Source organism: Bubalus bubalis, chromosome 17 (genome assembly GCF_019923935.1).
Source record: "Bubalus bubalis isolate 160015118507 breed Murrah chromosome 17, NDDB_SH_1, whole genome shotgun sequence".
NCBI lineage: Eukaryota > Metazoa > Chordata > Mammalia > Artiodactyla > Bovidae > Bubalus > Bubalus bubalis.
In genome coordinates, this window is record NC_059173.1 from 11,240,862 (window position 1) to 11,254,877 (window position 14,016).

The following is a 14,016-nucleotide window of genomic DNA, read 5'->3' on the forward strand; positions in this document are numbered from 1 at the left end:
CCTTGAATTATCTAAGGAAGAAAGAATGAGTTCCTCATCACTGGAGGGAATCAAGCCCAAGACAAAGCCTATAGACTTGGAATGTCAAAGGGAAGATGCTGTGTTTGGAGAGAGAATGTCTTTACCAACTCTAATTGTGTATAATACTGATATTTGAGGAAATAAATAGGAGCAGTTGTCCCCCTTACCAGCCACCCGGTTGGCACTGCCCTCTCCCTCTCCCTCAACTCCCAGACCCAGCCAATGCATCCAGCCCTGCTAAAGCCACTCTCCAGATACCCATTTAAGGTGTTCCTTCCTCTGTATTCGCACTGCGACTTGTCAGGGACCTAAATCCTCAACTCGTGGGCACTAGGTTACAGTCCAGCCACGTAGCTGGTAGATGAAGCTGTTAAAGTGGTGATTTAGAAAAAAAGAATTATTAATAAATAAAGAATAAAGTAGTGATGTAGAAAAAACTGCTAACATGCAAAATTGGTTTTCACCATCTCTTATAAAATGGAAAAGGGAAACCACAGTACAGTATATTCATATGGTATTTCTATAATTTAATATTTGAATATTTCATATGATATGAAATTCAAATTAATATTCACATTGTTTTTTTAAGTCATACACCAATATGGTCACACATGGGGAACGTTGACCGTGGTCATTCTTGGGTAGATAGAGTATAAGTTTGGTTTTGGGTTTTTGTAGGGGGGCCAGGGTTGCTTCCGTGTTTGTTTTAAAAGTGAACATAAGTGAATTTTATGATTGGGCAGAAGAGTTATTGAAAAAATCAGGTTATCTGAAAACATAAACACCTAAACCTCAACTACCTTTAATCTCTGAATGATGAAGAGGGAGGAAAACCACTTCAGAAGCTATCGGAACGTAAGGACTGAGTTCATGTCTGTCTACCTTCAAGGAAATGTGACCAGAATCAGCCTTCTTAGAAAAACCCCACCGGTCTTCCCAACTTCAAGCAGAGTCATTGAAAAGAGAATTATAGGGCCTGGGGGGCTTTGTTATACAGAGTGTTTGTTGAAAGGGGATTATCAGGCCTGGGGTAAAGACCCCCTTGATTCCAAATAACCAATACAAGGGCCTCCCCTTGGTCCATGCACCTTCGGACTCAGCCTCTTAGCTCCTGATGCTGAAGGCTCAGAGAACCCTGTCACTGACATACCTTCCTCTGCTGCATCTAGGAATTTTTCTATGACATCAAACACAGTGACCTGGCGAAGAAGTCACTGGACATCTCAGTCTGGGACTATGACATCGGCAAGTCCAATGATTACATTGGTGAGTGCTCCCAGCTCCCAGGCAAAATGCTATCCTCTATCCTCCCAGGAGAAGAGAGCCTTACCCAGGGATGCAGAGGTTTGAGGACCCTGCTTTACTCTGGCACTTACTTTGTCCAAATGCAAAGTCAGGACCCAGGGTCCTCATTTGGGTCCAATTTGGGTTACGAAGCTGGGAAGATTGGATCATGATTTGTTATTTGCTGAACAAATCACCTCCAGTGGAATAAACAATTGCAGAGGAGAGGAGTGTGTGGCCTCTGCAGAGAATAGGGTGCAGAGGACGTCTCCTTAGTCTATTGGCAAGTCCAGGATGAAGGTTCTATCGTTCCCAGTCCCCTCCAAATAATGAGGAAGTACCATCATTACCTGTGGACCAGGGAGGGAATTGCAGACAATGGATACAGCTCCAGCAAAGGAGTGCAGGCGGGATTGAGCAGGGTGATGAAACAGACTCCTTGGAAATGCATGATGAGTCCCCAGAAGTAGTGAGAGAGAATTTCAGTGAGCAGAGTGGTGATTTTAAAAAGGTCTTTAGGGACTTTCCTGGTGGTCCAGAGATTAAGAATTCTCTGGATTCACCTCCCAATGCAGAGAATGTGGGTTTGATCCCTGGTCAGGGAGCTAGGATCCCACATGCTAAAAACATTAAACAGGAGCAATATTATAACATAGTCAATAAAGACTTTAAAAAAATAAAGAAGGTCTTGAAAAATAGACAGTGCAGTTATGACTTGATGCCACAGCAGGGAGCCGTTGAGGGTTCTTAAGCAGAGAGTCTGTTGACAAAGAAAATCAGTGGTAATAATAACATCACAACCACAACTTCCAGGAGAAAGGATGGATCCCAAGTGGCTGGCTGGGTGGGTGGTCACTGCTTGGTGGCAGGTTTTCCCCCAACTAGACGTTTGGGTCTAGAATGAGATTCCTGTGCATTCCTCCACTCTGACCACCTGCCCCTGTCTTCCCCTCTTGTCCTCCAGGAGGCTGCCAGCTGGGGATCTCAGCCAAGGGAGAGCGCTTAAAACACTGGTACGAGTGTCTGAAAAACAAGGACAAGAAGATCGAACGCTGGCACCAGCTACAGAACGAGAACCACGTGTCGAGCGATTAGGATGGTCCCCAGGTCCATGCCCCGACCTTGTGCCCCTCACCCCCACCCCCAGCCTGCCCCAGTTGCCCGTTACATTCTCATCTCTCTTCTTGACACCTTCCCCACCCATCCCTCCTGGAGCCTGCCTTTGAGGTTTCCCCTGCACCACGGACATTGCCACCAATAACCTCCACTCTCCGCAATGCTGCGATGCAGGCTCTGAATCCAGCCTGTCTCAGATCCCTCCAGGATGGAGCCGTAGGGATGAGGAGAGTTTCACAAGGAGGTTGTTAATTTAACAACCTCTCAGCCCGGGTGAATTACAGAGGCTCTTCATCATTTAGGACTGTTTTTAGACCCTTCTGGCCTTGGACACACCTAACATCCATCCGCCTATACCCTCAGCTGTCAGCAGAGCCAGACAAGGTCATGAGGATGAGCCCTGGGACAGAAATGGAGCACCCCAGCTCCCCCTCACCACCTCTTCACATCATGCACTCAATTGCCACAAAACAGACCCCCGTGTTTAAACTCTCCAGTGACTAGGAACACACTTCCCGGCTCTAGATGCATCAAGAAATGACCTTGCAGAATACCCCAAGGGACTGGGTAGCCCCCTCTTTCAAGATGTTCCCTATTTGCTTCCTAGCAGACACTAGCCCCCATTCTGTACCACCCCTCTCCCACTTCTCCTTCTTCCTTTCGCCCGATGCCACATTCATCATTTTCTTCTCACCCCCTTATCTCTTCTCTCCGCCCCCACCTCTCGCCCCTTCTTCTTTCCCCTTCTCTGAGGGGATAGAATAGCAAAAGCAAAAACGTATATCTTAACACAGGCTCACCTCCTCGCCTCCTCTCACCAGCCTAACGAGCAAATGCTGAGAAACTGGCAAAATCCTGAACTACCACTTAGGTCCCTGCTTCTGTAACCACTTCTCCCCTTGGCAGAGCCGGGTGTACTTGGACCTTGGGCCGCTCGCTAGCACTGCCCCGGGTGCATGGCAGCATCCAGCAAGCTGTGTAGATGCTCCGCTCAGAGGGCCTTTCTCAGCCCCTGACCTCCCCAAGTGGGCGCAGAAGGTGTTCAAACCAGAGCCCTGGTTTCCAGGGGGCCTCTCTATAGAAGCCACCAGTCTCCTTCCTTTGCTCTTAGTTAAATGAACACATGACCCATTCCCCTCACTCTCTCTCTCTCTCTCTCTGACTGTCTGTATCCTGTCTCTAACTCAGAATCATCTCTGGTCTCTCTGTCTCTCTCTGTCTCTTTATCTCTTGCACCCTGTTCATTGTGTTGGGAGAATAAAACACCATCGTGCACATAAAGCATTAGAAAGTGACCGATCCTGACACCAAAGGCTTTTGTTCCATCCTGGATTGTTCAGTCTTTCTAAAATTTTTTTAATTGTTTTAAAGGAGGAAAAGGCAATGAGGTCAAACTTTATAAGATTTGAGTCCAGGTCATCTCCAGTGCCCTGCGAGAAAGGCTGGATTTTTACCCCCCATTTCCAGTAAGTCTTCCTCCATGAAAATCACCCCATTCTCTCCCAAACCCCACCATTATCTACAGAAGTAGCCAGATGGACACTACTCTCTCACTGTCTCCAAACGCACACCTGTTAACCTTCCCTTTCAGGGCCTTCCACCCCCAGCTCCCTTGACAAGTCATTGGAAGGCACTGATTTCTTGCCTTGAATAACCATTTTCTAGATGCCAGGCACCTCGCCTTCTCTACAATGGCCAGCAGCTTCCTGGCTGCCATCTTCCCTGCTGACCCTCTGTCTCCCCAGGGGCTCCCTTGGTGCCCATTCTCAGCCCACCCCCTTCTCACGGTTCGCCCTTAGGAGAAAGCATGCTGGCTGTGTCGCCCAGGCCTAACGCTGGTATTGGCGCTGGACTCAGCATGCGGCTAGCTCGCAGTGCCTCGGTCCAGGCGCGCCCCCTCCCTGACAGATGTAAGCACCTCCCTGCCTAGAACACACACACACACACACACACACACACACGCCCTCTGGTGCATGCAGAACTACCCATCGCCTTTCTTTGTGATGATGTAGCCAAAAATAAAGTAGGAATATCCAGGAAAACCGGTGGCCTGGGTTTTTGTCCTCTCTGGTTTCTGGAAGCTTTCTCTTCCTGCTGACATGCATGATGCCTACTCAGATAGTCAGTATTTAATGAGCATCTATTGTGTTGCAGCCACTGGGGTTACAACAGTGAACAAGGCAGATGTGGTCCCCGAGCCCACGAAGTGTGCTTTCTGGTGGATTTCATCTTGGAAAGGTAGGCTCCAGCCAACTTGGCTGAGCTCACACCCTCCTGGAAGAATGCTTTTTGCTGGTGTCCACTCAATAAGAAGGGGACATCCTCCTCTTCTCCTACCTAGCCCAGCCTTGGGGGAAAACCCCTAGTGGCTGTAGAATCAGATAATGTCAAGGCTGAAAGAGACCACAGAGTTGAGCCAGAGTCTAGTTCAGTGAACTCACTCATCTGACAGATGAATAACCCAAAGTCCGGAGAAGGGAATGGCACACCCAGGGTCTCATGGCTGCAATTCCAGGAAAGGAGCTAGATCAGTAGACTCTGCCTGCACTGCTCTTAATGCACCAATCCAAAACGGCAACTCACCAAATACCTACTTTGTATTCTAGCACTTTCCATCCTGTGGTGAGCCTTTTCAGAGAGGATCCCTCAGTTGAGATTCTCAATGGTCCTGAATGTGAGCTAGTAAGTAAGCTAACTTTTCAGAAGGATTTGGAAACTCTCTGCAAGTGCAATCTTTCAGCTTACACCAAAAGTGCTTAAGCAGCTCATCAGGAAGGTTGGTTACCTCTCAGAAGGAGCTGACAATTCCATCCAAGGGAAACTTCTCTTCATGCCAAGTTTGAGGCAGTTTCCTTTTCTCATCCCCAAAAGGGTGGTTTTCGAGGTTGGGGACAGAAGCTGGCATATTAGAATCACCTGGGGAGGTTCTTCTTTTTTTCAAACTTCTGTGTTTGCCCTGCCACCTTCTCTGCTCCTTTCACACTCTGCTACGCCCTGGGGACGGGAGGTATGTTTGAAAACATTTCCCAGTTGATGGCTTGGTCTTCCCACCTCCATCATGACTTTGCAAACCTCTGCCCTAAAAGTCCATCATTTTGCCTCCAATCCCGTCAGCTGCCACCAGGTGGAGAGAGGTGCCCATTAGAGCCACCGAGCTCTCTCGGGAAGGGCGGGAGACCCGAGTTACCACGCTCCTTCCTGTGCTCACGGTGCACCACTAGACGCTACTGCTGAGCAAGACTGAAGGCAGGAGGGGAAGGGACCACAGAGGATGAGATGGCTGGATGGCATCACCGACTCGATGGACGTGAGTTTGAGCAAGCTCCACTTTCCTGATGGACAGGGAAGCCTGGCATGCTGCAGTCCACGGGGTCGCGAAGAGTCAGACATGACTGAGTGACTGAACTGACTCACTTCCCGCAGAACCTACGAGCAGCATCTATGTCCTGCAACACAGCACTCTACACCCAGCATCCACCGTCAGTCAGTCCTGAGCAGCTGAAAAGAAGAAGCCTAATTTCCACCTCTAAAATGGTTCATCTCCTTACCTGGGTATGGGGACACCCTTAATGGGCTGAGATGAATACATATGAGGAAAGTTTTCATATATATCAGTACACCTAACTTGGCTAATTTTCTTTTTCCCCACTGAAACCAAATATATCAAAGAGGGGATGCTGTGTCCTGAAAATCACCTGACCAGGAAAGCACACCAGCTATTTAATCCTCTCAGTGTGACATTCAGATCCTGACTGTCACTTCCTAGCTGTGGAACCTAAACTCTCTGAGTCTCAGTTTCCTCATCTGGAAAATGGGGACAATAATAAAGACCTCAAATAGGTGAGACCAAGTTGTCAAGGTCTGGTCTCCCCTCTGGGTTGACAAAGGTGAAGGTCAAGGGGCTGGTGGCTCCTGGTGAAAGCTGGGCACAAGCCAAGTGGGTTAAACACCCAGGGTCTGAAACCCCCTGGGCTGGCCCCACCTCAGCTCAGTCAGATTTGCCAGGGGCCTTTCCTGATAAGGTTAATTAATAATAATAATCCAAGCACCATGGAAACAGAAATGGCTGTCCATGCTCGTAACAGGTGTAATATTTTCCTTGGCTCTGGCCCAAATTTGCTTCTTGAGCTTGAGCAAGTGTCTTCCTACTATGGGTCTTCAATTCTGTAGGCAGGACATCAGAGTGTCCTGATTCTCTCACTGGGTTCCCCAAGCCCACAAATGTGCCTTCATTTCCCAGTCATTCAAAGAAGACCTAGACCATATCATTGAAGGCAGACCCCCTGACCGAAATCCTGTATAATCTGTCTCACATAAAACACACGAGAATGAGCCATCTATGATTTCCTGTGCCTGTTTCTTTAAAGGAAACAAGAACATAAAGCCATTTGCAAAGGCATAAGGGCCTAATTCCGGATTTTTCCGATTATGCCCTCAGTTCTTTCACAATTGTCTCACTCACACTTAACTCTATGCGATGTTTTAGGGAACTTGGCTTTATTACATCTTGCCAAAGAATTCAGTGCTGGTTTTCTAAGGACAGGTCTCTTTTGCACTAGGGGCATCACCGACTCAATGGATATGAGTTTGAGCAAACTCCAGGAGATAGTGAAGGACAGGGAAACCTGGCGTGCTGCAGTCCCTGGGGCTGCAAAGAGTCAGACATGACTTAGCGACTGAACAACAACAAGGATCTGTTTACATATACTTTTTCAAAAGTATATATTTCATTAATATGTATGATTGCCCCAAAGTCATTTGGGAGCAAACAGAATCTCTGATAAACATATATTCCAAATGGATGTATAGAGTGTCACATAGTTGGATACCCGTCCCTTTTATGGTTCCAAATATCTTAGGCATGTCAATATGTTACACAGAAGAAGTGGGGAGTGTCAATTAATTGATGAGCTGGTTAAGACAAGGGTGATTCAGAAAGGTAGCTAATTGTCACTTACAGACCACCTGACAGCCAAATATACGTTTCTCAAGCTCACATGGGACATTCACCAAGAAAGACCACTGTTGAGCCCACAGGATGCACCTAAACAGATTCAAAAGAACAGACAACATAAAGTATAGAATTAAACAAGAAATGAGGAAAAGAAAGATACTTGGAGAATTCCAGCATCTTTGGAGATTAACACATGGGTCCAAAACTCTAAGAGACGGAAAAATTATTTTGCACTCAAGGAAAGGAAAAAAAAATAACCAATTAAGATCTTGAGATGTGACGAAAGCAGCACTTAGAGGAAAACTTTTAGCACTGAATGCATATATTAGAAGAGGAGAAACATCTAAACTCAGAGAGAGATGAGCTGGTGGAGCAAGAGGTAAAAACATTCTGGGTGATTTCATAATTGGTGGAGATAAGACATGATTTTGGCAAAGTCATAAAATGTACAACATAGAGTAAACTTTGAGCTTTGTTTAATAATAACATGTCAATATCAGTTCATCTTACCACACCAAAGTCAAAAATAGGGGAAATGATGGGGACATAAGTGAACTCTGTTCAGTTCAGTTCAGTCGCTCAGTTGTGTCTGACTCTTTGCAACCCCATGAACCACAGCACGCCAGGCCTCCCTGTCCATCACCAACTCCTGGAGTTGACCCAAACTCATGTCCATTGAGTTGGTGATGCCATCCAACCATCTCATCCTCTGTCGTCCCCTTCTCTTCCTGCCTTCTATCTTTCCCAACATCAGGGTCTTTTCAAATGAGTCAGCTCTTCACATCAGGTGGCCAAAATATTGGAGTTTCAGCTTCAAGTGAACTCTGTACTTATACTCAATTTTTCTGTAAACCTGAAGCCTCTTTAGGAAATAAAGTCTATTAATCAAAAAGGGGGGAAAGTACAGGACAACGTCATTTAGAAAAAAAAAGACACTTTGTCCATTAACCTGTGGGGGGGTGGGGGTGGAATATATATATATATATATATATATATCTGAAAAGATCTACACCAGAATGCTTATAGATATAGTTCTTGAGGTTTGGGATCCTAGATGGTCTTTACACTCTCTTATTTTCCTGGCATTTTTCTTTTTGAAATATGCAGGTAGTGCTGTAAAGAGTACAGGAGACTATAAAACAGTCTGGTAGGCAACCAAAAAAGACAAAGAAAATCTCCCAAAATGTTTTTACTTATAATTTATCTTGGGTGAGGTACTAACCTGGGTTAAAAAAGCAACATTTCAGAATAGTGTCAAGAAAGGCCTAATGCTCTAGGGCAGGGGTCCCAACCAGGCCACACAGCAGGAAGCGATTGGCTGGCCAGCAAGCAAAGCTTCATTGGGGCTCCCCATCGCTCACATTGCTGCCTGAACCCCCTGCAAGGATTCATATATCTTCTTTCAAGAAACCAGTCCCTGGTGCCAAAAAGGTTGGGGACTGCTGTCTAGGGGGTGGTTAAAAACAAAAAGTCTCAGAAAACAAGAGAAAGAGGTGGGAGACAAAGGTCAGGATCAAAGAGACGCTTAATTTCTTCAAAGCAAAGAAAAGGGTATGGCTCCTCCCTTCTGACAAGATGATAGCCCAGATTCTGACAAGGCTCCGCCTTTTCAAGGAAATGAAACTCACGGCAGCCTAGTCCCAGGCAGCAGAAAAGACAGAAGCTAATAGGTTTAGGCTACCAGTTTTGCCTCCCTCCAATGCTTCTTCTGCCCCTTCCTGCCTGAGCATCATGAAGAAACTCAGAAAAACCCAAGCCAACAAACTGGATGAGTTCATCGAAGACCACCTCCTGCCACACAAGGAGTTCCGAAGGCAGGTCAATGAAGCCATTGACATCATCTGCACTTTCCTGAAGGAGACGTGCTTCCAAGAGGCCGCCCACTCTTTTCGGGTGTCCAAAGTTGTGAAGGTGAGTCTAGAACTGCCTGGCTGGGGAGAAGCGGGGCTGGTGAGCAAGCGTTTCCACAGAGACAAACAGAGAGCAAGAGGTTGAGGTCTCTAGGGCTGGTGGTTTCTGATTTATCCATGCCAAAACTATAACCACACTTGTGAAAATAGCTTCTGGGGAGAGGGCATCCAACTGTACATTTTAAACAAATGCCCTGGGGAAGTGTATAAACCACCTAGGTCACGAATCTAGGCAATCTGAATCCTGGCAGTATCTACAGTCCACTAATCTTTGACCAGGCTGGGGTCTCACCATTTCTGCAGAGTCATGAGCTGGTTAAGAGTATAGGTTTTGAAAGCAGATAGCGCCTGCTGGCTGTGAGGTCTTGGGCAAGTCACTTAACCTCTCTGTGCCTATGTTTCCTTATCCAGAATTTTCAGCAAATCAAGTAAAGTCAGCCATGGGTCAGTTTACAGTATTAATCATATAAGGTCATAAATTACAAGACATAAGGAACACAGACTTTAGAAAAAGACAACCAGGGTGTGAACAGCATCTCTGTCACCTACTAGCTGTGTGACTTGACTGATACATGATCTCTCTCAGCATCTGTTTCACCATCCGGAAGATGACAACAGATAGTAACAGTAGCTAGATCCCAGAGTTCTTGTGAGCATTCTAGGAGTTACAGCCTCTGATGCCTTCAGAGCAGTGGCTAGCACTCAAAATGTTAGTGATTGTTCTCAGCATTTTATTTAGGGAGGCTCTTCTCAAACAATAAATGTCAGTTCTCATTCTCATCACCTGTTTTAGGGCGGCTCCTCAGGCAAAGGCACGACCCTCAAGGACCTCTCAGATGCTGACCTCGTCGTCTTCCTCACCAATTTCACAAGTTTTCAGGAGAACTTTAAGCACCGAGTAAGATTCATCAAGGAAATTAGGAGACAGTTGGAAGCCTGTCAAAGAAAGAAAAAACTTGAAGTGGAGTTTGAGGTCCAGAAGCAGCGAAAGAGGAAGCGGCGTGCTCTCAGCTTCGTGCTGAGATCCCCCTTGTTCTGCCAGGGGGTAAAGTTTGATGTCCTGCCCGCCTTTGATGCCCTGGCTAAGTACTCCCAGTCACAAGGTATTTCAGTCTTTGTCCTATGTCAGGGATTCTTTCTTTCTTTCTTTCTTTTTTTTCATGGTTTTGAGCAGAAATCTCCCTCAGTTCAAGAGCCTTTTAAAACATCCCGTCAACACAGGGAGGAGATCTTAGTATCTCAGAGCAAGATAATTAGCCACCATGACAATATTAAACAGCAAATTGGTACAAATTCGGGGTAAGATGTTTCTTTTTTTTATCTTATTTATTTATTTATATTGAAATATAGCTGATTTACAAGGTTGATTCCTGTTGTATATCAAAGTGATTTGGTTTTATATATATATATACACACACATACACACACATACATTTACACACAATTCTTTTTAAAATATTCTTTTCCATTATGTGTTATCATAGGATTTCTGTTAATTGGAGGATAGTTGCTTTACATTGTTGTGTTAGTTTCTGCTGTGCAACCACATGAATCAGTTATAAGTATACACATATCGCCAAACTTTGAACTGTGTCTGTGAGCATCTGTGCTTCATCTCGGTTTCTTTCGTGCATCCCTTAATAAGCTATGTCCTAAGGTAATTACTTTGTTTTACACCATTTTGACTTAACAAAACTTTCACAGGAACATTCTAGTTTTGGATAGTGGGGATGAGTGTGTAAACTCTTACCATCCTTAACTTCCTTGTGACAGGTTTATAGCCTGTTGGACTCACTTGGTACCTGTCACTTACATTCCTCTTGATCCCTTACAGAGCTTTATCTGTTGTGCATCTCAGGATCAAAAGAATATATAGAAAATTGAGCTCATGGGGGATGGTGCTGACAACACCCTGTTTTCTCTAAGGCACAATAGGTGCTAGGCTGCCTTCTGCAGGAACAGGAGGTATTTTAAGAGAGGTTGACATCTGGTCTACTTGTGGTTACTCAGTCTACACTAGCCCCAAATATATTAAGAAATGTGAATACTTTCCTTGGGAGAGAGGACCATGTCTTGATTTATCTGTCTTTTCTAACTACTGGCTTTCTGGTCCAAATTTTCTACAGTGACATCCTCCATTATTCCCAGTTGGCTCATTTTTTTTTCCCTTAACTCTTTGTGCTCCCTCACATTTTGTATGTTTGTTTATTATAGCCAGGCTTACTAGTTCTACTTATGCCAAAGTGTGTGAACCTTACCTTACTAAAAATGAGGAAGTTACACATAAAACAGATCACCAACAAGGATATACTGAATAGCATAGGGAACTATTGGAAAAGGACATAGCAACCCACTTCAGTATTCTTGCCTAGAAAATCCCATGGATGGAGTTGCCTGGTAGGCTAGTCTATGGGGTCACAGAGAGTCAACACGACTGAGTGACTTCACTTTCAATAGGGAACTATGTTCAGTATCTTATAGTATATCTTATCTATTTATAACTGAATCACATTGCTGGACACCTGAAACCAGCACAATATTGCAAATAAATTAACTTCAATAGAATATTAATAGATAAGTGAAAGTTTTAGTCGCTCAGCTGTGTCCAGCTCTTTGTGACCCCATGGACTGTAGCCCGCCAGGCTCCTCTGTCCTTGGGATTCTCCAGGCAAGGATACTGGACTGGATTGCCGTTCCCTTCTCCAGGGGATCTTCCTCACCCAGGGATCAAACCTGGGTCTCCTGCATTGCAGGCAGATTCTTTATCATCTGAGCCACCAGGGAAGCCCAAGAATAGATAAATCCCATCCCCCAAAATGAAGCAGCATAGATCTGATGTAAACTCAGAATGTTAATTTCATCTATTTTTCAAAGCATAAGGAACCTCAGCAAACTTATGCTGAGCATTAGCATCTATAGACAATCTGCAGGATCACTGGGACAGGGAGCAACACATCTCTGAGGCTCAGTTTCCACTGTGTACCTTGGAGGCACAAGGCATATTCCATGGCCTAAATGAGACAGACAGAGAACCTCTTTCCTGGAGACTGACCATATGAACACCAGGAATGAGATGATGACTCGCTCTGACAAAAACCGAATATGGGGATCCAAAAGAGAGAGGTGGGGATCAGAGGACTTTCACAGACAGGGTGACAAGAAAGGTGACCTCTGACCTGAGGCCTGAGGGATGAGAAGAGGCCAAGCACGCAAAGATCTGGGGGTTCCAGAGGAGGAAACAGCAGGTGCAAAGACAGGAATGAACATGGCATATTTGAAGAAGTGAAGCAACCAGGGGAGTCAGTGCCAAAGGGATTGAGGCTGGAGGTAAGACAAAAGAGGAGATAGGTCTCACCATCCGTGTGGGCCACTTTGCGGACCTGGAATTTTATCCAAAGGTCCTAGGAAGCAAGAAGTGGACGGATCAGGTTTAAAGGGCTCTGTATGGGCTGTGGAGGATCCAGGGAGGAGGGTGCCACCACCTCTGCTGAGTCCAGGTGAGAGACGATGGGTGATGGCGGTAGAGGCGGGAGAAGGGAAGACTGGGGATGGACCTCAGGCCCCCTGGCTCTGGGCCTGCTGACCTCCCCACTGGCCCCTATGGCCAGTGAGCTTGTCTAGAGAAGAGAAGAGCTGATGCCTTAAAGTTCTGGATGCCTCCTCCATAGCTCAGGTGACTGAAGATTACAAACCTAACCCTCAAATCTACGTCCAGCTCATCCAAGAGTGCGAGAACCTGAGGAGAGAGGGTGAGTTCTCCCCCTGCTTCACGGAGTTGCAGAGAGCCTTCCTGAAGGAGCGTCCGGCCAAGCTGAAGAGCCTCATCCGCCTGGTGAAGCACTGGTACCAACAGGTATGGCCGGTCCCATCTGGGCAGAGAGCCGAGGAGGAGGAGGAGGGGAAGGGAGAGAGTGAGGACGGGAGAGGAAGGAGGAAGGCATGGAGGGAGGGAAGGAGCAGGGAGAGGTGTGGGGAGGAGAAGAAAGAGGAGAGTGAGGAGGGGAGGAATCAGAAAGGATGCGAGAGGCAGGAGGGAGCCCGATGGAGACGGATGGAGAGGAGGGAAGGGCATGGAGGAGGGGAGAGGGCAGGAAACAAGAAGGAAAGGCTGAAAGGAAGAAGGTGGAGGTGTAGAGGTTGTAGGGAGGGGGAAAGGTTAGGGAGAAAAAAAGGTAGGGCCTGGGACGGGTGCCAGTGGACATCTCATTCTTCCTAGTCTTCCCACATCACGAAATGAGAGCTCCATCCTTCCAGCTACGCAGGGCAGAACCATGGGTCCTTCTTATCTTTTTCACACACTTACCCACACACACACCCATCCAACCAGTCTGCAAGTGGCTTGGACCTGTATCTAAAATAAACCCATTATCATCAATTGCTACCGTCTCAGTCACTTCCACTGACCCCCATACCCTCCCCCCCACCATAATCTCGGGAGGCTCACAGGATCTGCCCCCAAGCTCTCTGAACCCCTCTCTCTGCCCTCTCACCCCCACTCCCAGGCTGGTCTCTCCTCTTCATTAGTTCTCCAAGGAGGAAACTCTACTCCAGCCTCAGGGCCTTTGCATGAGCTTATTTGTTTATTGTCTATCTCCCCACTAAAAATGTCCACAAAAGAAGGGATTTGTATATTTTATTTATATATATTGTATAAATATACAATATAATATTGTATATTCACTGCTGTTGCCACAGAACCTAGAATAGTGCCTGGCACATAATACGTGCTCA

General features: G+C 46.2%; 2 protein-coding genes across 8 annotated transcripts in view; both read left to right on the forward strand.

Moving 5' to 3' along the window:
- Positions 1 to 4,456, forward strand: part of RPH3A (rabphilin 3A) — a 277,513-nt gene extending 273,057 nt beyond the window's left edge. For all 7 annotated transcript variants that reach the window (XM_044930102.2, XM_006052994.4, XM_006052996.4 and 4 more), the window contains 2 exons: positions 1,191 to 1,287; positions 2,270 to 4,456. In XM_044930102.2, coding sequence (XP_044786037.2) covers positions 1,191 to 1,287; positions 2,270 to 2,400 — 228 coding nt within the window. In that variant the 3' untranslated portion in view covers positions 2,401 to 4,456. The remainder of the gene's footprint in view (positions 1 to 1,190; positions 1,288 to 2,269) is intronic.
- A 4,540-nt stretch (positions 4,457 to 8,996) lies between these two features.
- The window catches only part of LOC102395010 (2'-5'-oligoadenylate synthase 3), a 28,409-nt gene continuing 23,389 nt past the window's right edge, over positions 8,997 to 14,016 (forward strand). Inside the window, exons 1-5 of the mRNA XM_025267540.3 lie at positions 8,997 to 9,286; positions 10,079 to 10,584; positions 12,352 to 12,449; positions 12,618 to 12,782; positions 12,954 to 13,138. Coding sequence (XP_025123325.3) covers positions 9,107 to 9,286; positions 10,079 to 10,584; positions 12,352 to 12,449; positions 12,618 to 12,782; positions 12,954 to 13,138 — 1,134 coding nt within the window. The 5' untranslated portion in view covers positions 8,997 to 9,106. The remainder of the gene's footprint in view (positions 9,287 to 10,078; positions 10,585 to 12,351; positions 12,450 to 12,617; positions 12,783 to 12,953; positions 13,139 to 14,016) is intronic.